The sequence below is a fragment of the Oryzias melastigma genome, linkage group LG12 (assembly GCF_002922805.2).
Source record: "Oryzias melastigma strain HK-1 linkage group LG12, ASM292280v2, whole genome shotgun sequence".
NCBI classification, from domain to species: domain Eukaryota; kingdom Metazoa; phylum Chordata; class Actinopteri; order Beloniformes; family Adrianichthyidae; genus Oryzias; species Oryzias melastigma.
This window is the reverse complement of record NC_050523.1, coordinates 8,270,008-8,296,191: the sequence shown is the minus strand read 5'-3', so window position 1 is coordinate 8,296,191 and position 26,184 is coordinate 8,270,008. Positions and strand designations below refer to the sequence as shown.

At 39.8% G+C, this 26,184-nt stretch overlaps 1 protein-coding gene across 3 annotated transcripts in view; it reads left to right on the top strand.

The window, feature by feature from the left end:
• Nucleotides 1–26,184, top strand: part of pcsk5a (proprotein convertase subtilisin/kexin type 5a) — a 45,700-nt gene that overhangs the window by 17,294 nt on the left and 2,222 nt on the right. For 2 of the 3 annotated variants that reach the window (XM_024299136.2, XM_024299135.2), the window contains exons 13-37: nt 2,343–2,479; nt 2,579–2,704; nt 2,797–2,899; nt 3,299–3,489; nt 3,691–3,775; nt 4,147–4,250; nt 4,326–4,464; nt 4,656–4,771; nt 6,426–6,528; nt 7,075–7,211; nt 8,592–8,789; nt 8,883–8,951; nt 9,075–9,117; nt 9,283–9,425; nt 11,005–11,205; nt 12,859–12,942; nt 13,061–13,259; nt 15,700–15,914; nt 17,327–17,569; nt 19,382–19,618; nt 19,707–19,884; nt 20,386–20,603; nt 21,655–21,752; nt 22,043–22,241; nt 25,453–26,178. In XM_024299136.2, coding sequence (XP_024154904.1) covers nt 2,343–2,479; nt 2,579–2,704; nt 2,797–2,899; nt 3,299–3,489; nt 3,691–3,775; nt 4,147–4,250; nt 4,326–4,464; nt 4,656–4,771; nt 6,426–6,528; nt 7,075–7,211; nt 8,592–8,789; nt 8,883–8,951; nt 9,075–9,117; nt 9,283–9,425; nt 11,005–11,205; nt 12,859–12,942; nt 13,061–13,259; nt 15,700–15,914; nt 17,327–17,569; nt 19,382–19,618; nt 19,707–19,884; nt 20,386–20,603; nt 21,655–21,752; nt 22,043–22,241; nt 25,453–25,916 — 4,030 coding nt within the window. In that variant the 3' untranslated portion in view covers nt 25,917–26,178. Of the gene's footprint in view, nt 1–2,342; nt 2,480–2,578; nt 2,705–2,796; nt 2,900–3,298; nt 3,490–3,690; nt 3,776–4,146; nt 4,251–4,325; nt 4,465–4,655; nt 4,772–6,425; nt 6,529–7,074; nt 7,212–8,591; nt 8,790–8,882; nt 8,952–9,074; nt 9,118–9,282; nt 9,426–11,004; nt 11,206–12,858; nt 12,943–13,060; nt 13,260–15,699; nt 15,915–17,326; nt 17,570–19,381; nt 19,619–19,706; nt 19,885–20,385; nt 20,604–21,654; nt 21,753–22,042; nt 22,242–25,452; nt 26,179–26,184 lie in introns of those variants that run through there. The other variant, XM_024299137.2, reaches the window with a different exon arrangement.

Genomic DNA, 26,184 nt, shown 5'->3' with positions numbered 1-26,184 from the left:
CAAAACATATTTCAAAGGTTTATATTACTTCTAACAGGATAAGAAATATTTTTATTAGAAGTTGCACAAATGTATATGCAGCTGCTCTTTACGTTGTTGGAATTGTCAGACATTTTGTTTTTAGTCCTCCACATTATTTAAACAGTTGGGGTCACACATTAGCAAAACACTGAGTAAAAATTACAGCTCACTTTAAAATAGCTTAGTTTTATGGAAGGATTTGCAACTCGAAATTCAAAATAAAAGTCAATACTGGAAATGCTTTTTCATTTTCATTCAATTTAATTAGAAATATCAAATTTTTAAAAATAAAATAATCTTGAGCCCGTTGGAACTGCTTACTCAAACTGATTATGAGACAGTTTTTGCACAGCAGGATGTGAAAATGAAAAAGCAGTCTTCATTGGGTTTCATCACTTTAATTATTAGATGCTCTTATTACATACATTATCCGAATGGCTTTTTCATTTTATTCAAGAGACAAGTAATGCAGTTGCATTGTGAAAATGAAAAAGGGTTTCTTTTGATCCATTTTATTTTTCAAATTAATCTAATTTTGGTACAAATTTAGAAGGAAACCTTTTGAAAATTAAATATAAAATGCCATTTTCTTTATCACTTTAAATACATTACAGAAAGAGTGGTGATGATGAAGAAAATGAAAAAGCTGCTCGGAGAATTGCTTTATAATTTCATTTAAGACACAAGTAATGCAGGTACATTGTGAAAGTGAAAAAGAATTTCTGTTTTTGCACTTGTACCAAAATTCAAAGAACTTTTGAAAATTAAATGTCAAATCCCAATGTCTTTATCATTTTAATTAAGTTACAGAATGAGTGGGGTTGAACAAGAAATAAAAAAAAGAGAATTGGGTTTTCCTTTCATTTAAGAAACAAGTAGTGCAGGTACATTTTGAAAATGAAAAAGCATTTCCAGTATTGAGTTTTATTTTTCAGTTATGAGTCACGAACGCTTCCTTGTACTTGATCTTAACTCTTCAAATATTTTTAATAACTTCACAGAAGCTCTAACTAGAAGCTGGTCAGTTTTATATAGTACACTACCAACACTTCCACCACCATGCTTCATATGGGTAATGAGTTGTTTTTATTTTCTAGATGATACAATCTCCCTATTTGCTGTTTATCAATCTTTTTAGATGTTTTGTTGTTTCATGCATGTTTGCATCTTTGTCTGAAATGTTTAAATAGTAGATTTCACAAAAATATGAAACTTTTTAGATTGTGAGATCTCTACGCATATGTTCAATTATGGTATTTTAATGATAGAATTAAAAAATAATTCATTTGAAAAATCAAAAGGTTTATAGTTTGTGTGGTGATTGTTTGTGGTCTAAGTAAGAAAGAAAAAAAATACTTGCCAGCAATTGTAATTTTGTTTGAAGGCTAATTCTTGTATTTTCTGAAATATTCAACCTAGAAGAACTTCTTAGAAATAAACTGTTATTCATCACCTAAAGACTGTGACACAACCACTATGTGCATTTTACACTTATTGCAGGGATGAAAATTGATCGTACGTAAATATAAGTGTAAAATCGATAAGTTGTTTTTTGTTAAAGTTAAAAACCTCGGAAAAAGTATGAATGAACCACGAAAAGAACACGTAAACCCGCAGTTCAATGAATTTCTTCACTAGGCGCCAGCCGAGGTACCTCACCAGGGGGGCCCCCCTGCTGAGACGGGGAACCCCTGGTGGGAGCCGCAGCGGAGGAGATCCATGACCCGCCTCCCGCGCAGCAATGAAACAACCCTGCAAAAGACCCAACTCCCACCCGGTAGAACCAGACAGGAGGAGCAGGATACCCCCACTCAGTATTGGGGGGTGGAAGTTAAACCGATTTATATACCCGTCACACAATCGTGCATGTTTGTGTGTGATTATTGTGCTGTATGTATGCAAGTTATTGGTGATTAGTGCGTCAATTACGTAATTTTGATGTAATATGTGCGCCATATACATGATAGAAGTTATACATCGGTGGTACATACATGAAAATCCATTAAATGTATATGGAATGGTCATGAAAAGCCACAAATTTGCATATATATCTTGTGAAAATAACTCAATTGTGTAAGTTTTACACAAAAATTTCATATAAACAACGTAAATCTCAACCGATCAAAAAATTTTGAAACCCTCGACGGACATCTTTGCACATTGAGGATTGATGAATACAAGAGGCATTTATGAATTATCACGAAAGACTCAAATTTCTACTTTGACGAAATGTGTCTTGTGACTGTGTGACACGGCTTTAAGAGCAAATAAAACTGTGTAGTTGCTTTTGTGCTGATACTCGTGTGATGTTTCTGGTTCAGGCCGCTTGATAACTCCACTGAGGGATTTCAGGATTGGGAATTCATGACGGTTCACTGCTGGGGGGAGCAGGCAGCAGGGAAATGGACTTTGAAAATTCAAGATACTCTTTCTTATGAGCGAGGCGAGACCAAACCAGGTTTGACCATCTTCTTTTTCTCTATTCTAACCGTCGGCAGTGAAATAACGGATAAAACTGCATGCAGGAATGAAAAGACAAACATTTTTCTTGTTTTAGGCGTTCTGGAGAAATGGTCTCTGGTGATGTTTGGCACCGCTGAGCTGCCGTACTCTTCTGCGCATCGTCTGCGCACCCGAGCAGCTGAGATCCCAGCAGCTAGTGATGTCACGGAAGAATACAACGGTAGGTCGCACTCTCCCACAAACGCATGTGTAAATAATGTAGCAATAGGGTTATCATTTTGCCATGAGGGTGCTGTGACTTTGCCCCTGCAGGACCCTGCGACCCAGAATGCAGCGAGGATGGATGTGATGGGCCAGGCCCGCAGCAGTGTGTCACATGCCTGCACTTTTTTCTCAAGTTCAAGAACAACACAAGGTTAGTGGAATTACACAGCACACATGCATACTGTGGATTATTGAGAAAATCAATATGCTTACCAATTATTTTTTTTTTCTTAATTTATTATAAACATTTTAAATACAAAATACTTGATTGGGGGAAAACACGTTTTTTCTGGATATTCTCTATAGTCAAAAGAAAATGTTAAACAAAAACTCATAACTAAAGAAGTGTACTCTGAGGTTTCAATCTAAAACCCTTTAGTTTTAAATTAAAAAGCACTAATAGTAAAACACAGCAACATTTACAGAGAAAACCAAATGAAAAAGTACATTTTAGGCCTAAATAAGCCAATTATTCCAGCCTCTTCTCATGTGAAACCTCAATTCAGATTATAAAGTTATCACTCCTGTCATTTTCTGTGTTCTCTTTCAGGTTGTGCGTTTCCGAGTGTCCTGCTGGGTTCTGGGGCGACCGCAGGCGCTGTAAAAGGTGCTTCTCTTTCTGCCAGAGCTGCACGGGAAGTCGCAGCGACCAGTGCACTTCCTGTCAGCCTGGTTATCACCTGACGGAGGAGACCAGCACCTGCTCCGCGTCCTGTGGGGATAACTACTACCTCGACCACGGTAGCGCTTTTAGCGTTTGACTATTGGCGTAAATGCGCCAGCGCATTACGCAGAACCTGGAGTGAACCCTGTGGGGCCTGTTGTGCCTGCAGAGTTTGAACAGAGCTCTCTGCTGTTGTGGTGTCAGCTAAGAGGTGTGCCAGTCGGATTGATTTGCCGCTCTGATGTGTGTTCAGTGTGCATTGTTTGATTTCCCCACAGATACAAATGTGTGCAGAAAGTGCAGTGAAAACTGCTTGAAGTGCACGTCCTACAGCATCTGCACTGAATGCAAACAAGACACAAGGTGAGACGGATCCTCTGATGATGCCGGAATGAACTGCTCTGTAAACATCGCTCCTTCTCCTCCAGCCACCGAGAATACTGATGCTGCGTGCGCATGCACACTCAGCAGTTTCCTTACAATTAGAAAAAGCACTCCTGACTCTGTGCCATCCTTACCTTCTCAGCTCAGAAATCACTACGGAGCCGTTGCAGTTGACTACAAAACAAACTGATGAATTTAAAGTGTCTCCTTGATTGGCTTGGCTTCACTGAGTGTTTTTGGTGGTGCTGGGAGAAGCGAGCCTGCAGTCTGAAGGCGGTGACTCATCTCTGTGGTGTCACATGATTGACTGAGTGTGTCACAGTGCCACATGCTCTCTGCGCTCTCTGCAGCCTGCAGGGGAACCGGTGCCAGCCGAGCTGCGCACCAGGGTTCTACCACGACACACAGGAGGGCACGTGCAAGCCCTGTCACACGGCCTGTGCTACCTGTGCAGGTAAATGTCAGAGCAGGGAAAATATTTACAAGTGTTCAGCTCTGAGGAGTGTGCTTGTATCCACTGTGGCGTCAGGTGCAGGTTCTGAGGCGTGCAGCCTTTGTGCAGAAGGCTTTTTCACAGAGGAGTGGCGCTGCGTGTCCTCATGCAGTCCTGGCTTCTACAGCACAGAGCCGAGCCCAGAGAACGCTGATGGCCAGAGGATATGTAGGAGGTGAGCCCACTGCTGTGTGTTCAGGTGTGGGTGTTTTGTTTATCAGCTGATGGCAGGCCATATTTGGGTGGTTGGCTTCTTACTTTGTTTGCTGTTGTGTGCCTTGGCGGAGCGGGTGTAGCTGCGTTCTCTGTTTTCATGCGGTCAACAGCCGCGTTTCCGCTGCTCAGTCTCGCCATCGATCTCCTCAGGTGCGACGCCAGCTGTCTCACCTGTGCGGGGCCGAGCCGAGGAAACTGCAGCAGCTGTTCCAGGGGCCACAGCCTGCAGGACGGGGTGTGCGTTATTAACACTGCATGCGCAGACGGTCAGTCAACCATCCCTCTTCTCCATTTCATCTTGGCTAATTGCCTCTGGATAAAAAATGCAACTCGTGCACATTTATTTTCCCCATTTTTTTAATGAAAGAACTGTCGATTTTAAGGAGAGCGTAAATACAAAACCATATTTCACCTTTTTTATATATGAAAGCAAAACAAAAATATAATTAAAATAATAAAATATGGAAAATTAAAGTGTAAAATAAACATGCTCTTCTTAGTTACTTAAATACTTTCTGGCCCCATAAAAACCAGAAGTTTGATTGTAAGGGTCAGTTCCTGCTAATTCATTTTCCATATAATATAATTACTAACAGTTGTGAGCAGCTCTACAAAACCAGCATATTTAGGAAACTCGCTGGCCTGGAAGTAATCAGGTGATTATTTTAATCAGAGGTTTCCACCTCTGATTAAAATAATCTTGAAATGTTTTTACTTTCTTCCCCCCCCCAAAAAAATTGTGTAAAATGTATTGTTTTACACATAAACTGTTTTAGAGAGTTGCAGAGTTTCTATGAGTAGATAAGTTTTCTTCCAGCTCCAACCATCTGCAGAAAATCTAAAAGGTTCTGATTTTGTAAAACCTCATTTGGCTTCCAGAATAATCAAGTTATCAAAGTATACAGTATTTACAAAAACACACTTAACATTCTGATGCAATAATTGAGACATTTTGAGAAATATGCAATGTAGCTTACATGTGATTTACAAAGTGTCATTAAATCATAAAATCTTTTCAATAATGTCTTTGTGGAGACCAAACTAGAGTGTGGTGATTATAAAGCTTAAACCAGTCCTCGAGGGCCGGCCTCCTCCTGGTGTTCCAGAAACTCTGCCTTATCTGCTGCTGATTACCTGGATCAGGTGTGTTTGGCCAATAAGGAGCTTCAATGGCTGGTTGGTTGGAAGAGGTGAACTTCCTCTCTGAACTGATGCTTTATTTAACCTATCGTAACGATTTATGTCACTTTCCTTTGCCGCTGCACTCGAGGTTGGTCAGCAACATGTTGTCATGTTGGCGTAAAAAAGCACTTCACCACACATAAAATAATCCTTTTTTGTGGAAAAAGTTGTCTAAGCTGAAAAATAGCAAGAATAATATTCTAAAAATACTAAACTAAACAATAGAAATCACTGGAAAATTAATTTGAATATAATTGTACGTTTTAAAAATATTTTTCTTTTCCCTTATTATTTTAAGCAAGCAAGTTTATTTATAAAGTACAATTCATACCCAAGGCAATTCAAAGTGCTGTACAAAATATATAAAATTACAAAAGGAAATAAAAAAATCTATTGCTAAGACACAAGTAAAATCATAAAAACCAACAAGATTAAAATTCAGACATTTTAAATCATTAAAAACATACACATGCAATAGTTCCCATTTTAAAGCGCACAGCTAAATAAAAAAGTTTTCAGCCTAGATTTTAACATTTTCAGACTTATGGCCCGTCTCCCATTTTCAGGGAGTTGTTCCAAACCTTTGACAAGAAATACCGAAAGGTCATGTTTAGTTTTGATAAAATGTTAAAAAATCTTCTGTCTTATTATTTTCAAGCTACTGTACTATGTTCTCATGAAAACAAAATTAAGATTTTATTTGGCTTTGAAGTCAAATCATGTCTATTTGCTGAGCAGGCGAGTATCCGGACAGTGAGGGGCTTTGCCACCCATGTGACTCGACCTGTCTGAAGTGCACGGGGCGGCGGAGTCAGGACTGCATCAGCTGTGCTCCCTCACGGTACGTTACACACTGAAATACACATTCAGGGGAAAAAATATCCAATTTTACCAACTTTAACAACTCTGTTTTTTGCATTAGTGAAACTTCAGTGCCTCATTTAAACTAAGAAATACAAATATTGCAATTGTTTATGGAAAAGCTATACATATTAGTTAGATGATTAAAGAATTTAACTGTCAAGCTGTGACAATCCAAAGCTGTTTGTTTTTTATAATTTCATTTATTTTACATATCTAATCAGTCAACTCCAGACTACAAAATCAAACATCATCTAAAGACGTGTTTAAGCAGGATTTAGTATCAACACTTTTTTTTCTTTCTTTAATTAATTTATAAATTCCCTAATTATAAATAAAACAAATCCCCTTTTAACTGATGTATTATCCCCACTCCTTTGTCTCCTTCCATGTGTGAATGAGCCATATGGTGAATGCTGGGATGTAAACGAGTTCAGCTGATCTGCAAAAACATCATTACTGGATGTTTATTTTTCTGATTAAGGTGATTTTATATATATATACATTGTTCCCTGTTTGGCTGCAGTGTTCTGGATGAGGGTCGATGTTTGGAGGCGTGTGCCAAAGGCAAGTATCCGTCAGGTGGACGGTGTCACCTGTGTGACCACACCTGTGCCGCATGTGTCGACGCAGGCCCCTCCAACTGCACCAGCTGTGACACAGGTAAGAAAGAATTCAGAAAGTCTATCTAGAGTACCCCCTAAAACAGGTGAGGCACTGCCATGCCCACTCTTCCTGGAGATGTATGCTTGTCATCCAGCTGCCAGATGCCCGCATGTCCCTGTTATTTGACGACTGCATGAACTTTTGCTCGCTTCTTTTGTAGCTACGGGGAATACTGTTGGTCAAAAAGTATAACTTTGTCTTGAATCATCACTTTTCTTTGGCTCCCTGCTTGCTGCAGAATGACGTTTTTCACTGTTGTGTCGAGAATTCTCTAAGTGATTGATGTGGGGGGGGACGTTGTGGCTCTGGGTTGGAGAGAGCGGTGTGCTCTTTCAATTTTAATATCCAAGTCAGGAGGTAGTTTCAGCCCTTTAGGAAGTATGTCTTTCACAAAAGCAGGGGCATTTCCTTCTGGTATTTGGAAAATTCATGTGCTGTTTTGGAGCTTGTCACGTCGCTGTGAGTTGTTTGTCCTGCTGGAGAAGATACCATTAACACACGGTGATGCTCGGACTCCGTGTCTGTCACTCTGCTCTCTCTGTTAATAAATCTTTTGCTGATGGTCTCTCAGCTGCTCTTTAATTTCTGATATTGTTGAAGAGTCTGTATCAAATTAACTTTATTTATAAAGCATTTTAACACAAACTCCTACAAGGCGCTTTACAATAAAACACCAAGAACATTAATAGATAAAACAACTAAAACCAAAACGGCAAAAACTGAGGAAAAACAGAGCGGAGTCTCATGGAAAGTTAAAAGCTTGGCTGTAAAAATGGGTTTTAAGTTTAGTTTTTAAAATGGAAATAGGATGCGTCAGTTAAAAGGCAGAGCGTGCCAGAGCTTTGGTGCTTTGGTCCCCTCTACACTTCCTCTTAGACCTCAATACCTCCAGGAGAAGCTGATCAGCTGACATGAGGCACAGGGGAGAGATAGAGATGAGGCGGGCGAGACCATTCAAAGATTTAAAAACAGTATTGTTTGTTTATGCCCCTGAATATTGTCTTCACGTTTTCCTCATTTCCTCTATAAATGTAAATATTATTTCCTTACTCATTGACGGAGTTTGAGGGTTTGTTGTCTTTCAAGGTCCCTTGTTTTCCAGATCCTTTAGATCTCAGAAGAAGTCACCTTCTTCTGGAATTATCTTTTCAGACCAGCGGCTTTTGATTTCCACAGAAGTCACAGTTTAAGGTTTCTCTTTGATAGTCTAGTATCTTATACTGATACCGCTTTCATGATGTCACCAGAAGTGTCCAATCTTAAGTGAGCTCATGAGAAATTTGAGACATTATGCTGTGCTCATCGTGAAACCATCTTGACTTTCAAGGGAAGACTGTGCAGTCTGTTTTGCCTTGTGATTTGTACCTTGTTTCCCAGATAAATTTGGAATGGAGCGTTATCTACATGAGGGTCTGTGTGTGGAAACCTGTCCCGAGGCCTTCTTCCACACCGAGAAGACCTGCGAGCCGTGCTCCCAGGACTGTCAGCTGTGCAGCAGCCTGAACCGCTGTCTGAAGTGCAACCCATCCTTCTACCTCTCTGACGGCCGCTGCGTGAAGCTCGAGTGTGGAGAAGGTATATTTAGCATCTTATTGTTGTCGCATCTCTGTCTGTCCTCGTCTCCTTCACGTTTTTACCTTCCATGTTTTCCGCATCGTCTGTTTTCAGGAGAGGTGGAGGACCCAGACTACGACGACTGCATGGCTTGTGAAGAAGGCTGCAAGAAGTGCGTCTTGTGTAAGTTGAAGGTCATGTTAGTGTTGCCTACAGGAGACTGAGCTGGGCTGTCGGAGCGCTGCAGACCAGAGCTTTTTCCACTTAGTTTAAAGGAGAGCTGAGGTCTTTGTGTGCTTTCAACAGATAACCCCAGGCACTGCCTTTCCTGCATTGACGGCTTTTACAAGTAAGGCCGTGTGCCACACTGTTGCCATGTGTGATCTCACCTCTGCGCTCGCTCTGACTTGCGTTTCTCTCTTAAAGCTGAATGAAAAGTCTTCTTTTTGCCATGAGAGCAGAGTGGGTTTGTGTCTGTTTGACTGCAGGTGTCGACTGCTCCTTTTCTTATCAGTTTTCAGGATGGCTGCTACAGAAACTGTCCAGCGAAGACGTACAGCGTGGAGGAGGAGATGAGCTGCGTTCCGTGTGATGACAACTGTGTGAGCTGTGATGAACATGAGTGTTACTGGTGCGAAACCGACCTCTTCTTATCAGGTGAGACTACAAAACTCTGTGTGGCGAATTTCTGCTTCGTGGGGAATTTTATTTATTTGTTTGTTTTTCTCCTAAACTATTTAGTGTCAAAAGTTTTTATTGTTCTCTCAGTGGGATGATGGTGAACCTCTCAGTCTGGGTTTCACCACAAGAAATGTATTTAAATGTCTACATTTTTAACTTAAAAATTCACCTTAAAAGTGTAACGAAACAATAAGTCGTTAAAATCTAACTGAACACTTGAATAAAGTTTTATGCTTTGCAATGAGATCTAAGCGTCTTTTAATTTTTATTACTTTTGGGTAAAAGTTTAACTTTTTTATGACCCTTTTTTTTTTTAATAAAATAATTATTTTTCTATTTTTTGGAATTCTCAAAACTCCAATTCTAACTTAAAAAGTAAACGTTACAATGTTTTTGTCATTAAAAAGAAAACCATGTAAAACACAATTATTTGATAAAACAAAATACACGATCATTAAAAAAAAAAAAACTACCAAAGCAAATTAAGCATTTATTCCTAAAAATACTCATTATCTGCTTTAGTACATAGAGGAGGGAATCTTGAGGCACCTCACAATTGGATTCAATTACGATTCACGAGACGATTTGATTATGCAACAATTACCAATGTATCCGAGATCTACATTATTTCAGAAATGTTTCTCTTTACTAGAAGACACTAGACCAATATGACTTTCTTTTCTCCACCAGTGCATTTTTAAAGACGAGATCAGTAAATTTGTTTAACTTCTATTGAGAACATAAAAATTCTGACATGAAAAATGTTTCATTTGATAATCAAAAATCTTTCACAACATCAAAAGGGAAATTTTTCCCTGAACTCAACAACCCTAAATAAGATATTACATTTTATAACTGACCAGCTGTAATGAAACGCTCTTTAACTCATGCTAAACAGAATAGTGTCTAGCTAGCCGCATGTTGTGATTTCACTTTGTTGTGTTCCCTTCATATTTATTTTGGTGTGACATAACTTACACACCACAAGACTTTTGTCCAATTGACCTTAAACGCTATGAAAGCCAAAATGCTTCCAAACGGTCGCTTTAAGTAAAGTCTGGGCCAAAAATGTCAAGGAAAAACACTTCACATTTAGTTTGTTACTTTTACTTTAAATCATATAAAATTATCGGTTATTTAAAATTCATAAAATGATCAGAATTGTCTATGGATCATAATGATGCATTTAGAAAAATGTTTTGCCCCCACCACTATTAGTACGTGTCAAAGATTTGAAGCCATTTGATCTTACTATGTTATTTTAAATTAACCCCTTTATATGTTTGAGTTTGGTTAAAACTCCTCCTGCAAATGTCCAAATTGAGCTGAAGCTGCTTGATGTTCTATATTTGGAGATCCGATTAGTTGGAGTCTGTTAAAGTCACTTCTTGATTTAAAATTGATATTTCGGATTTTTTAAGTTATGTCTGAGGCTGGGTTCTTTTGAAGTAACGGATATAAAAATATGTAAAATTATACATTTTATTACATCCAGTTTGACAAAGTTCTTCAGATAACCTGGACGTATTAAACTTTTTCTAAACTTGTTTCCTAGATGGAAAGTGTGTCTCGGTGTGTCCCGATGGTTTCTATGGCGATGAAGACTCCAGCGAATGCGAGGAGTGCCACGCGGACTGCGATACCTGCAGCGGCCCGGAAGAAGACGACTGTCTGTCCTGCGAGGAGGGAAAAATGCTGGAAAGCAGCCTGTGTGTCCCCGACGATGAAGCTTGTCCCATCAAGACCTTTCTCAGCGGTGAGACTAATGCAGATATTCCACTAATCCCCCGTCTGTGCGTCTTTAATGAAGCCGGGGTTTGGGGTGGAGGGAGGGTAATTGGCCTGCGTGCCACCGTTCCTGAATCCTCAACCAACTTGAGCACCGGGGGCGAAATGAATGTCGGACAGATACAGACTTTGAAGTAATTGCCTGTGTATGCAGGACATTTTGTTCCCTTTACGAGCAGAGTTTAAAACAACGTGGTAATTACCGTGAGCCAAGACATCTTAATTATAGGAAGTGAACTCTAAAAGAAGTCCTAAGGTCAACTCGAAGGGCGGAAAAGAACACGGAGAAGTAAAGCTATTCTTAAACTTTAAATCTTAGCGATAAGAAAACCTTAAGAAGCTTTACGTTACGCTAGCTTTGTCTGTTTAGGAGTCCAATCTGTTAGAAGTAGAATGTTGGTGCTGAATTTTTTTTACATCTTAGCTACAAACATCCTATGCAATCACTTTGTTTTATAGTCTTCCCTCCAATTTACCTTGATAATTATCTACCGTAAAGTCCAACAGAGTTACAGATATTTTAAGGCTGTAAACTTCTCACTACACATTTTATGGACTTTTCTCAGACATGAACATTTTCACACTTTTCTCTCTTGTTTAAACTCTCAAAGTTCAAACTTTTGAAGAAAAAGAAGTCCAGTGTTATAGAGCAAAAACAAAGGCAGAATCAGAATTCTTCCCCTATGGCTTCTCCCTACCTACACTTCGCCTTCCAAATGGAGAGTTCTGGTGTATGGTTCAGAATGGACACATTTGGTCCACTTATAGTGAACCAAGTTCATTTCCCTGATAAAGCAAACAACATTTCAGCCTGAATACACACAAACGAATCCTAAACCAGTATCCGGAACCGCTCTTAGACCCATCTTTTAGGTTTGTTGTCGGTGTTTGTTTCCAATTGGACTGAACTTCAGTTCGCTCTGAGATTCCTCAGTCTGAATATGCAGTGTGTTTTGGGCGTGGCGCTGCTGTCTAGCAGCAGCCTCTTCTGGGTGTTGTGGTTTACACAGTTCAAATGGCTGAACTTCGGCAAGTACATTTTGTCTTGCCAACCAATCAGGAACTCAGCTTTGGCCCATGATACGTTGATGTAATCAGTGGGTGGAGTCTAACACCAACATGACGAATCTAATCTTTTTCCTCCAAAACTTTGATATTTTTCTTAATTGTATATAGACAAAATCAAAAAGTTCCTCTAATTTTATTTTTTGTTTTTTCCCTTCTCAAAGTAATGCAGGACAGCAAATAGTCAAACTGGGCCACAGAGATGGAAGTACCGCTGAAAGCTCATGCAGTACAGGGTGAACCTCACCGTACTGGGAGAGTCTCTGAATGATCTCATGAACCCAGATGGAGAAATGATTATCAAAGCTTTTGTAGAACTCTTCAAAAATAAGTTAATCTCATCTGTGTCCTCCATGACTTTAGCCTGTAGGAGATACAGAGAGAAACGTCAATGCTTTCGTGTAGCCATGAGGCAAAAAAACTTTTGGCGGTGGCTCGTCCCACACACGTCAGGAGTGTCAAGTTTATAAGCACATTTTTTGAGTGTGAACATTGCAGATGACTCACTCTTCATGTGAGTGTGCCTCTCTGGTTATTAAGGTGTTTTTCTCTGCAGACGATGGAGCGTGTGAGGACTGTCATCCATCCTGCGAGTCCTGCTCTGGACACGAGAAGAACCAGTGCACAAAGTGTGCCAACGGTCTGCCAAACACGTTTGCTTTCATACCTGCAGCAGCAGTTTACCATATTTTTGCAAGTTAACGGATTTTTATCCCTTTTTCGTGCCCCAGTTGATGCTTTTGTTGTTCCCCCTGCAGGGAGATTTTTGACCTTGCAGCAGACATGCGTGTCCAAGTGTCCGACGGGCTTCTTTGCCAGTCGGCTGAGCGGAGTGTGTGAGGAATGCCCTCCGGGATGCTTGCAGTGCGTGAACGCTGAGCTGTGCAGCCGCTGCCTGAACTCCCGCAGAACTCTGCTGTTCCTGCAGGATGGAAAGTGTGTTCAGGAGTGCGTCAGGTCAGCAGTCATTCCTAATGCTTCTTTTTTCAGTGGGATATTAAAAATTCTATAAACCTTGCTTTAAGAAATAAAGTGGTTTCTTTTTTTATTGCAGGGATTATGTTCCATAAATAACTGTGATTGGGGAGATCTGTAAAGTAGGATTGCAGATGTTTGAAGGCTGTAAAACACCATTAACAACATTTTCTCACCTTTCTCTTGCTTTAACTCAAAGTTCAAACCTTTGTAGTTAAATGAGTCCAGTGTTAGTGAATGAAAACGAGCTGCATCTGTACAAGGAGACGCAACACTGAGGAAGTGAGGAAGTGTGCTTTTATATAAATAAATAAAAAAGTAAAATTTCACTGAAAAAAAGTTCACTAAACAGCAAGACCACAAAAGGTGAGCCACTGTATAGAAAGGAAATACGGTATACAATCCTTACAAATTCACTGAGGAGAGTTCTACAAAGTACCATAAGAAGTTAAACAAGAAGTTAAACAAAAGAAGTTAAACAAAAAAGCTGCACAAAAGACGATGACACAAAGTAACTATAGAGAAAATGAAATCGATTTGTGTGTAATTCTTGATTCATAACTCATACATTTTGTCTATAACTTTATGTAACTCCAATTGTGTATTCACATGTACAAAAATCACATTATGAAAAAATGTACACACACAACTTAAAATGACAGCTGCTTGAAACTAACTGCACTCACAAATCTTTAAGAAATAAGCATAAATTGTCTGACAGAAAACCACATTTACAAATTTGATGTGAGACTCTTCACGTTTCCATGATTCCTGTGTAAGTGATACGTTTAAATGCTGCTAGAATGCTGGGTCATCAGAGTTTTCTTATTAGCCACTCTGAACTAGTGAATAATATCTGGTGAAAACTTCACATTTCACCACTTTCTTAAACAGATAAGCCCGAAAATTAACTTAAAAATGTCTAAATATGTGATTTTTTTTAAAACATTCAACACTAAAGTTTGTGTTTTCATCGCTCCCTTCACAAACCTTTGAGACATGAAAATAGTCTCACATGTGATTTGTGCGTAAATGCAGTTGTGTATGTGTGTGTATCAGGCGAGTTGTGCATACTTTTTGAAGATTTGTAGGTTTACTTAGTTTTAAACTGCTGTCATTTCAAGTATTTTGTATTTTTTTGTACGTGAATACACTATTGCAAGTGCTCACAGTTACACACAAAAGGTGTTATGAGTTACAAATCAAGAATTACGCACACACAAATCCAAAGAGTCTATTTCTTCTTCATTAATAACAGTCTATAATTACATTATAAAAAGACAAAAAATAACGCCAAAAGTTTTAATAACGACTGGAAACAATTGGTTGTATTTTTGCTTGAGAATACATTGGCTTTTCTAATAAAAATTTAGTTTTTGGTGTTTTTAACATGTTCTTGAGGGATTTTTCTAATGATTGAGGATATAAAAAGAAACCTAAACTTAAGGAGTGTTTATTTCCATTTTTGTGAATCGGAAGCAGACAAAAATGCTGTTTGAAAAGGATCATATTTGTCACGTATAAAATAGGGTCTCCGTCTTCCTCGTCTGAGCTGACATCTGGCTCAAAGCTGTACGGCTGGATTGCGCCAATATCCGTTTTTGCTGCACTGGTGATGTCGGGGTTGTGAGGGACTGTAAGCTAACAGGAGAGCATGTAAACAGGTCGGTGATGGGAAGGGGGGCGGGGCTGCTCCACTTCAAGCCTACCACCAACAACTTGGATAATTTCAGATAATCTACTCCAGAAACAAAGTCTTGGAAAAATTATTTTTTAAGAATTTAAGCTAAAACTGACACAAACATAATTAAAAATACCAGTTTGAAGAGTTTAAAAATAGATAAATAAATTAACATCCTAAATACTTGTTGGTTGCATCTCAATTGTATCTCTCATTGTGCAAAAAATTTCAGATGTCATGTTTTTTGGTACTAAAACCCATGCATACACTCTTTTTTTATTTCAGCACTAAATTCTTATATTCTTTAGAATAAAAGCAGTGACATGTCCTCTCCTGCAGCTCTGTTTACACTTCTGACCACATGACTGCTCTGTAAAATATGCATTCTATTTTGCTGTTGCACCAAACTGCATTGTTAACATTAATTAAGCTCTGGCGCAATAAGCTGAATAAATGATTAGCTCTCCTCTAACAAATGAGCAATGTGTCGATTTTGTTGTTTACCCCCGCGGCATTCATGTCAGCTCATTTGATCTTGTTCTCGAGCATAAAACACTCCTTGACACGTCGATACACAGAAGAAAGCAACATTATTTCTTATTAGTGCAGCGTTGCTACGTTTTTATGTCCTGGACGTGTCCGCGGTTTGGATTTCTAGGAGAATTTTAGTTACGCAGCCTGTTGCATTTATTCAGCATCTTCTATTTGTTTGGATCTTCTGGTCTGTTTGTAACTCGACAGGGGGTATCCTGTAGGCCAGCTGTGCCGCAGCTGTGCACCCGGCTGTGCGTCCTGCGAGAGGAACGCCACCCACTGTCTATCCTGTGAGGAGCCTCTCCTCCTGCACAAGCATCAGTGTGTGGAGGAGTGTCCTGAAGGACACACGGCCCGGGACCGGCAGTGCCATCACTGTCCCGCAGCGTGTCGGGACTGCACCGCCCTCGGAGAGTGCACAGGTACTAAAACTGGACCCATAAATGTGAACGTCTTATTTAGAACGGTTGTGCTCATTATCTATCGCTAGCAGCACAAATGTCATCACTGTTAAGGCAAGAGCATGCTTGAATGTTGTTTTTCTTCCACTGTGACAAATGTTTTCTGCAGGTGACGCACAGTCCAACACCTAATCTTCACTGAAACAGACACATGAAGAATGTGGTTTGACGTGTTTTTGCCAAAAGAAAAGAGTTATTGAGAAAATCAGATTTTCAGACTATGTAAACATTGTTCTGCAGGAGCTGTGCATTCATATATTAGTGTTTTAAAGGAAATGCATCACTTTTCACATCTAAATATTATTTTAATTGTGTTTTGGCATTAGGATTGGGGTGTGCAGTGGTGTAGTGGTTAGCACTCTTGCTCTACAGCAAGAAGGCCCTGGTTCAAAGTACATCTGTTCTCCTCGTGTGTGTTAGTTCCAGCCCTTTGGGAACTGCAGCTTCCTTTCACAGTCCAAAAACTGCCCCCCCGTGTCCCTGCACACGACAAACTGGATGAATGATTTAAATCAAATTTACCAGCAGATTTTAAAATTAGATTTTAAAGTAATTGAATACATCCTTGAAGATCCACTTCAATGAAAAGCGTGTTTTTGTGTTTTACTCATGTTCTTGCAGCATCTTTCTCATGACGGAAGATGTGTGTAAAACAATCATTTTTTTTGTGAAATAAAAAGCTTTTGTCTGTGGCTTGTACTTTTAAACAAGAAAAACATTTATTTCTTGTTCACATGATTTCATACAATAATATGTAACATTTCATGTGAACCCAAATTTAATGTTGACGAAAGTTTATTTTTTTTCCCAAACAGACTTATTCTTAGTTTTATTTCTGCTCTTACTACACAAAAATCACAGGAATTTGGGGGAAAATGTATTTAAACACAATAGTTTTATATTTGAAGAAGCAAAAAATGTCTTGTTGCTATACAATTTTTCTGATATATTTCATAAGGTTTTAAAGAATGCTGGTCGTTTGGTTGGCAAAATTGGACACCCCTTTTACTCTCAGACATAATTCAACATGGAAGTCAAAGATCTTCCCCTCGGTTACAGTCACAGAACCTTGACGGTTGTGCCTGAAATAAGCGGACAAACCTCAATGATTGGAACACTTCAAGAATTACAACTCATTTATATTTGTCTTTTTTATCAAACTCAGCTACATTTTCTACGCCACCCCCCTCCTCTTTTTCTGCTTCTTCAAACTTGTTTGCAGTCGTAGACTATTTGGACTAAATCACCGTGACTGATGACCGTGTCCGAGTTATTCCAGTGTGATGTGATACTTTCCCTTTTGCTGTTCTCTCAGAGAATGTAGGTCACCGAGTTGTAATGAATCTGAGTTCTGAAGCCGTTTCTTTGTGCAGACTGCGAGGAGTATCACTTCCTCCACGAGGGCCTGTGTGTGCAGAGCTGTCCCGAGAGGTTTTACGAGGACAACGAGCGAGGGGAGTGTTCGCGCTGCCATTCTGACTGCGCGCTCTGTGACGGGCCGAGCGGCAGCGATTGCGATGCCTGTGCGGACCCTGAGGCCACGCTGCACAATGGGGCCTGTCTGCCTTCCTGTCCCCCTAATACATACAGAGATGCAGTAACAGCAGAGTGTCAAGGTACGACTTTTCACTGAAACAGGAATTCAATCAACTCTACTTTTGCTTTTTATTTAGAGGTTTCTACCAAGGGGGCCTTAAAACTTTGCTAGAAAATTCCCTCGTCTAATTAAATTGAATCATAACTCAAAATATGACAAAGCCCCATCCATCACTCCTGAAGTCAATGCAGTGGTTTCTGTCCTGTGGAGCAGCCTTCTCGCACTTCCTCAATTATCATTTCTACTTTGCCTGAGTGTGTTTTTTGACTGGAGCTCAGACTGAAATAGCTGCACTTTTGAGGCCGTTAACAGGCAGCTGTCAGACGCCGAGAACTCCACAGCAGCGCCGACGGCACTTCCCCAGAGAAAGATGCAGCGCTCTGGTTTTGTTTTTTAAAAAAAAAAGAGAAAAGGATGGTGCGCTTCTCACAGGAAAGTGTTGTAGGCAAAGCTCGCTTCTACTGATACTGAGAGTGGCTGCTTGTAGAAGGAGATGTTGAAGAAAAGGGGCACCGCTGTGCTACAAAACGGAGGCAAGGGCTTTTACGGATTCCACATAGAAAGGTTCGGTCTTCACTTAAAATAATCAAATTTAAGTTGGCAAAATTACATGAAAATGACAAATGTAATTTAAAAAAAAGGGTTGAAAGGGACTTTTACATTGGAATTGTGCTATTTATTATGTTATAAACAAACTCGTGAATTAAAGTGAGACAAAAAAATTCACAGTAAAATGGAAGGAAATGGAATGCACATACATGCATTATGAATATTTTTTGCTGTTATTTATTTTAACTTCCAAGAAGCCAAAACCCCATAGACTTCTATTGAAAAACTGTCACTATATTGGTCAGAATAACCATTATTGCCTTCAAGTGTTTGGGGTGTGGACTTGCACCAACCAGAAACGTTGACTCAAACTCAGACCAATCACTGTTTATTGACATCTGGATCCAAAATGGCGACCTTTGTATTGTGGTAAAAGATGGCAACTGAATTGACTTCATTTGTTGGAGCCAAAAGTAAACCACTTTCTATAGGTGATCTTGCACTCACTCTGTCCACTTCTCATACACAACAATTAAATGCTTTCAATGTACCGGCATTATTTTAAATTTTCTCACTACTTATTTTGATTTGCAACTTTTAAGATTAACCAGACACTAAATCAAGTTTTTTTGGCTGTCGACCCCCATAATTGGGACTTAAATTCCTGACAGTCTAAACCTGTCTTTGTGAGGACCCCTACAGGTTGAAATGAGGTACTACAGTTGAATTTTGTGATTGGTCAAGTGGTGTAAGTCCCACCTCATTTCAGTTCTACATCATCATGCTCTACAGCTCAAGTATGAAAGCCCCGCCCATCTTTGATTCTGTAACGGTCATTTGTTATCGTGTTAGCTTTAGCATGGCTTGAAGGCGTATCTAATCTCCTTTCCAGTGGACTTGAAAGTTAGGCAAGAGTGGTTTAGTGAACTAAACATTGAATCCACGAACTCCATCCTGATGGTGGGATTTGCAGTAAACGTTTCACTCGGTATTGTTTGCTTGATACGTTGGCCTTTATTAGCTATGATGCTAGCATCATTTTAGCACTCAAACTTGGGTCCCCTTCGGTCTGGACCTTGAACCTTCCAAGGCAGAAGAGGGTGGCTTGGTTTCTACTTTTATCAAGTTACTGATGTTTTTTTAATTCTTTATTTGAGCTCTTATTTCACAAATATTTTCAATTTTATTGCCTACTATTTACTTTAATCATTTTCACCCCTAATTACCATTTCCAATGGTTGTGCAGAATATTTACTCAGTTGTTTTGACGTCTGGTTTCCAGATTGCGATGAGTCGTGTCTGACCTGCTCCGGGCCCGACGTGAACTCCTGCACCACCTGCAGAGACGATTGGAAGCTGGACGATCACAGCCGCTGCACGCCGTCGTCCTCGAAGTGCTCCTCCCACCAGTACTCTGACAGCGACGGGAAATGCCACCCCTGTCACAAATACTGCCACAGGTGTTGGGGTCCAGGCAAAGACCACTGCCTGAGCTGCAGCCAGAGACATTTCCTGCTCAGTGAGTTCTTTTATTGTTTTAAAGTGACGGATCACCCGGCCTCTGCCAGGTGTTTAAGCTGTGGGATCATGGGTGTTGTTTGGTACAGATGGCTCCTGTGTGGATGAGTGCCCAGCGGGCTACTTCAAGGAGGAGTCCGGGCAGAAGTGTGAACCCTGCCACGCTTCCTGTCAGACCTGCGTTGGAAAGAATAGCCTCCAGTGCCTCACCTGCAAAGCCCACCTGTTCCGAGAGGCCAAAGAGTGCGTGGAGACCTGCCAGCCCGGGTACGTTAACCTGCTCAGCTTCCACTCCTGGTGCTCATCCATCACATTTAGCGCAGTTGCACAGAATCATGATTAATGAAAGATCAGCTCAGCCACATACTGTCATTGTAGACGCTAATCTACAGCTGGACAGGTTTGCAAATTCAGGCTAATTAAGCTTGAGATTTAAATAGCCCTTCGTGTGGCCTGGTGCAGCAATGGAGAGAGTTAAATTAATGTGCCGTTAAATTGATGTGCAGTTAAATACTCGGGAGAAAGCAAACAGGATACTGAGGTTGCTTAAGTACTCTGAAACCTGAGTGTCAACTGTGAATGTTTCTCAGGAATAATGAAAGGGAGTTTGTTTTCTATGGCTGCATCAGCTGTTGTGTGTCAGTTTGTGTCATGAAAGAGGAGCTCAGGACGCATGGAAAGAGAATATCCTCCAGGGTGAACATGGCTCTTATCTCCTTTGATCTAATTGAATATAATCTATCATAACTTTCGCCACCTGCCCTGCAGTCACTATGGAAACTCTGACTCGAGGACTTGTGAAAAGTGCGACCCGAGTTGCGGCGAATGCACAGACGGTGGGGAAGAGGACTGTCTGAGCTGCTCTTTGGGTCTCGTCTACTTGAGGAACGAAGGCCGGTGCCTCCCCTCCTGTCCTCCGGGGTACCACCGCGACTCGTCACACCGGACCTGCGAGCCCTGTCACAGCAGCTGCAGAACATGCTCAGGTGCAACTGTCTGTTAACATTCATTAAGTGCAGAGAGCTTGTGCACCTGAAGCCACACCCACTTACAGAGCACAACTAAGTCTGGTGTCTGTTCACTTAAACAACAAGAAAGTTGAACAGCTTCAGAAACCTGTTTAAAGTTCAGCTCCAACTATATTTTGCAAAATCATTCCAAGTGGTCTTTTAATTATTATGCACTTTTTATCTAAAATCAAAAAGCCTTTGTTGTTTTTAAGACATATTTTCTGCCTCGCAGCAGAAATGTATTAGAAATTCATTTCTGGGTTGTGGGTGGGACTGTGGGCGGAGAAGTAACCTTATATTGATATCCCAGCATTCCTTTGTTTACACTCTTTCGCTGCTAGCTAACAGACCCTCACAATCCTAAGCTAACATTAGCGTAGCAATGTCGAAGCTTTCCAGCCGTACAGTTTTGAGGCAGATGTTAGTTCAGACAACGATAATTGGGGTTCTTAGGGGGTCTTAAAAATTATCGTATTCACTTTTTAGGAAAATAAGAAAATGATTTGTTTTTATATAAATGTTTCTATTACAATAATTATAAACAACCAATTTTTTGGGCAAAATAAAATGTTTTTTTTTTCCCAAACTTGAAATTTATCATTTTTGTCAAAGATTTAACAACTACCTTTCAAAATAAGACATCCTGTGTCACATGGGATCATCTTGATGCAGCAAATCATTATATTTTCAGAAAAATGTACAAATCTAATGAACTAAATCAGAGCTAATACAATGACAATTTACACTTAAAATCCTTGAATCTTTTAAAAAATGGAAACTTCTGCACTCAAAAATCTGTTAAAAAGCTTCTGATACGTAATGTCCAACTGTTTATGAATACGTAATGTCCAACTGTTTTTTTTTTAACTACAATTTTTAATACTTTTTAAAGAAGTTTTGTTTTCCTTTAACCAAAGAGCCACATGTGGCTCCGGAGGCGCAGGTTGCAGACCCCTGCTTTAGACAAATGCTTGCTTTACAGGTGAAACAATTTCCCCCAAAGTAAACTTCAATTCTTTGGCTGCAGGAAAATTTGAATCCTGTGAGTCCTGTTTCCCTGGATACCAGCTGTCAGACGGTCGCTGCAAGTCCATGTGCGATCCGGGCCAGCACCCCGTTAGTGAGGTAACAACGCTTTTGACAGTTTTAATTAAAAAAGTACATGGCGTTTTTTATTAAAAATAATTTTCTCAAATCCTCTAATGTTTTGGCCTGAGGAGTCACATCATTTCAGACGCAATTATTGCAGCAGAAGCAGTCAAACCGGGGAGTGGAAATCATTTCTGCTTCTCATTTTCTAAACAAGTTCAGATGCTCCTTTTGAGACGCACCTGATGGATGCGGAGGCAGGAGGAGACGCAAACAAAAAGTTTTGTTTGTGTGTTGAATAAAAAATCACTCTGCTGTGTTGACAGGGTTCACACTACACTTGTGAGGACTGCGACAGCTCCTGTTTGGAGTGCCGGGCGGCCGGGCCCTTCAACTGCACGGCGTGCCCCGATCAGGCCATCTTAGAAGCAGGGGGGCGTTGTCTGCCCTGCTGCCAGCATGAGGAGGACGGAGGGGGAGATGCAACTGCACAGCAGGACTGCTGCAACTGCACCGAAACCCGAGGTCAGCCGGATTTCAGAAATGAGTTTGCAGAAATGATCACTTTAAATTTATTTCCCACTCAAACAAATCCTTTGATTCGTCTTCTGTTAATTATTCGTCTCTAATTACAGCAGCAAGTTTGATCATTTTATCTATTAAAAGTCAGCAACGTGAAAACGCAGCTCATAATTTCAGGGTTTCTGCGAGGCATTCAAAGTTATTAAATTGATATTGCAAAAAGTGAAAAGCCTTAAAGGCAATAAAAACCGATGAAAACAAATCTCAATGGCATTAAAAAAATCTTCCTCTAGTTTTGAAGAAAAATACCTGATTCTTTGTAATAGATTTATAATTTAATACCAAATTCAGGGATAAACTTTGTGGACAATCAGCATCACACACAATACAAATAAAGACACAATTTAACCTATTTTAATCTCTTAAATATTCACATCAAATGTCACGTTGCAGATGAGTTTTCTTTAGTCTGAAGCTTGAAGGTTTTATAACTCAGAATTAGATTAAGAATAAAGTGACAAACTATGACTATCTCACCATAACATTCATGTTATCTACAGTACATACAGTTTTCTAAGAGAAATATTCTACTTATGGACAAATTTACCCCTTTTATTTAGCTCCAGGGTTTACTTCATTTTGACTACCGTAACTCTGTTTACATTATTAACACTAGAAGTCCTAAGCCCAAAAATAAGGAAGTCATTGTTGATGGTTTAAAGGCATTTGTCTGTGTTAAAAATATTTCTTTCACCTGCAGTGAACAGTTTTGAGGTAAAAATAAAATTTAAAAGTAAAAACAAATATTTAATGTGGACTATTCCTGAGCGGGATTCGAACCCATGACCTTCTGAATGCGAGTCCGCAGCCATAACCACTTGACCGTCTAGTGGCGGAATCTGGAATGCATGTCAAACTTAAATTTAAACATGACATTCTGCATTGCGAAATCAGGAAGTCATTGTTGATGGTTTAAAGGCATCAAAAATGGATCAACCCCCCCCCCTCATGTCACCAGTTTGTCATTAATTGTATTTGTCTGTGTTAAAAATATTTCTTTCCCCTGCATTGAACAGTTTTGAGGTAAAAATAAAATTTAAAAGTAAACACAATGTTCATGGTTTAAAAGCATCAAAAATGCATCACCCCCCCTCCTTCCCCATGTCACCAGTTTGTCATTTATTGTATTTGTCTGTGTTAAAAATACTTCTTTCACCTGCAAATTTAAACCTTACAATCTGCATTGCGAAATCAGGAAGTTATTGTTGATGGTTTAAGGTGATCACCACAACACTACTTTGAGAAGGGGAGGGGGGCAGCAGCTGAAAGTTCCAGGGATTCTAGTGTTAACTTTAGTGGATTCTGAAAGAGATTAAAGTAACCTTGTACCGATATGCAACATTTAAATGTTAGTAATGTGTTTCATAACAGGGCATATTATAAATTTCTAAAATCTTTCCCAGTGACCTTTTAATTATGATTATGCCATTTTTAGCCAAAATCTAACAACCTTTGTCGTTTTTCTTTAGACATATTTTGTGCACAGCGACAGTAGCTCATTAGAAATACAAATTGGATCAGTCCAGTCGTACAGTTTTAAGCCAGAATTCACACGAATGTTGAACTCATGTCTCGCACACTAAGCGTGAGGAGGCCAGGGTATGCGTAGGGGAGACTTTGGCTCGCCCTTTTCAGTAGCTGCATCATTAGTCTGAGCATTTTCAAGCATCCAGTTTTCATCTGCTCCTGATTTTGATTAAGAAATACTCAAACGCAATTTTAATATTTCATTTTTTGGGGTTTTCAATAGGAAAATGTCATTTTAAACATGTTAGAAACACAAAAGACAATTTTAATTGCAATGCATCTTTAAAGGATAAATTTATGGCGAGAATTCTCTAAATAACAAGGCGTTTGTCTGCATTAGCTGGGTAGATCTTAGAAAATACCAAACTCTGAACATGTTCTAGTTACTTTGGTCAAACACTCATCAGTAGAAAACATGCAAGTAAATTATTGTAGCTCAGTAACACAAACATTGAAAAGGGAAAATAATCAGCGGTGGGTCTTTTCTTTTAAGAGAAATCTTTAGACCAGCAAATGTGTGTTTTTTGCAGGACTCTTAAATTTGTTCAATACTACATTTTATGTACAAAGGATGGAGCTTTATCTAAAAAAATCTAAATTATTTTTCTGTCAGACTAATTTTCTTCAAATGTTTATCTTATCTGCTTAGAAAAATTGCACATTTATCTCACTAATGCTGCTGGTGCATTTTAATATAAACCTTTTAGCAGCTTATGTGAGGAAAAAACACACAAACGAAAACACTATGAGAACGTTACCTTGGGCAAAAACAAATTACAAGTTATCTATTGGTCTAAAACAGATTAGATACTGTTTTTTATTGTATTTCCCACAATAGATTTGTCAGTTTTATTAAAAGAAAAAACAATTCTACAAAACTATTGTAGGATTTAAGTGTTGAAAGATATTATCCATATAAAATGACTTTTAAATTTAAATATGCAACATTATTTTTTCATTATAAGTTTCATAAAGTACATTTTTTAATCTAGATTTGCTTTTAATCAATTGAATTAAAATGACAGTTAAATAGTTTGTAATGCAAAACCTGTAAAAGGATGTTTATAGTTTTAGCAGAAATTATGTCTGTTATGTTATTCAGCAGCAATTTAGCAACCTCAAGGAGATAAATAAATATTTATGATAAAATCCGAGGTTGAATAAGTTCCTGGTCTCTGATGTGGAATTGCTTCTATGTTTTAATGAAGCGTTTGGGTTTTTTTTTATTTGAAGAGATCGTACAGTTCAGCGAGTTTTCAGCATTATCTCCACACCTTACCCATCATTCCACTACTCTCCATCCGCTGCAGGTCAGCTCTTATCCTTCACATTGATTAGTCAGTCCGTTTTTTGCCCATTCAAAGCAAAGAAAACCTTGAAACTATCATGAAGGAGGAGAACTCAAAAGATCTACTTCACCGCTCTGTATTTCAGACTTTTTTTCCTTTCTGAAGGAGCGGCACGACCTCCTTCAGTTGTTGATCAGACGTCTCGTTCTGAGAAAACTGAGCTTAAATTGGCAGAGTGCTCTTTGAATGTTGCCGGCACGAAAGCGCCTCATTATCTTCCCTTCAGACAGGCCTGTAAATGCTGCGTCTGTGTGCGGACTCGCTCTTTTCGTCTGCAGGAGAGTGCGTCCTCAGCACCAACCTGCCCTTCAGGAACTCTGAGGAAGAGGAGGCTCGAGGAAACCTCACCATCTTCATCATCGCCTGCATCCTGCTGGTGCTGGCGCTTGTGGGCGTCGCCCTGCTGGTCAGACACTCCAGGTCAAAGGGCAAACAGTCCGACCTGCCCCCGCGCGGGTACGAGAAGCTGGGCTCTGGGAGGTTCGGGGCCGGTTACAGCTCCGCCTCCACGGCGTCCTACAGCGGGCCGGCCAGCTCCTCCGGAGGCCGCTTCCAGGACCAGCTGGTCGACATCGGACGCGCAGGGAGCAAAGACGACGACGACGATGACGACGAAGACGATGAGGACATCGTTTACATGGGGAAGGACGGCACGGTGTACAGGAAGTTCCGGTACGGCCAGCTGGGGGAGGACAATGACGACGAGCTGGAGTACGACGACGAAAGCTACACGTTCAGATGAAGCAGAAAATCCTTTTTTCTTCGAGGTTCTCCTCTTCTCCTCCCTCCTCTGTCCTGTTTATCTCCTCCTGCCCTGAGGGACAGACTTATTTATCCTTCACTGACTGAGCTAAATGAGACGTGAGGAGTTATTTATAAAGAGCCGCATTTACAACCATGTCTGTCTACAGATCTGCTGCAGAGCAGTTAAAGGCTGAAGGGGACGTTTTTTTTCTTTGTTTTGTAAAATTTATTGACAAAAAGTATAGTAGAAAAAAACTTTTTAAAGA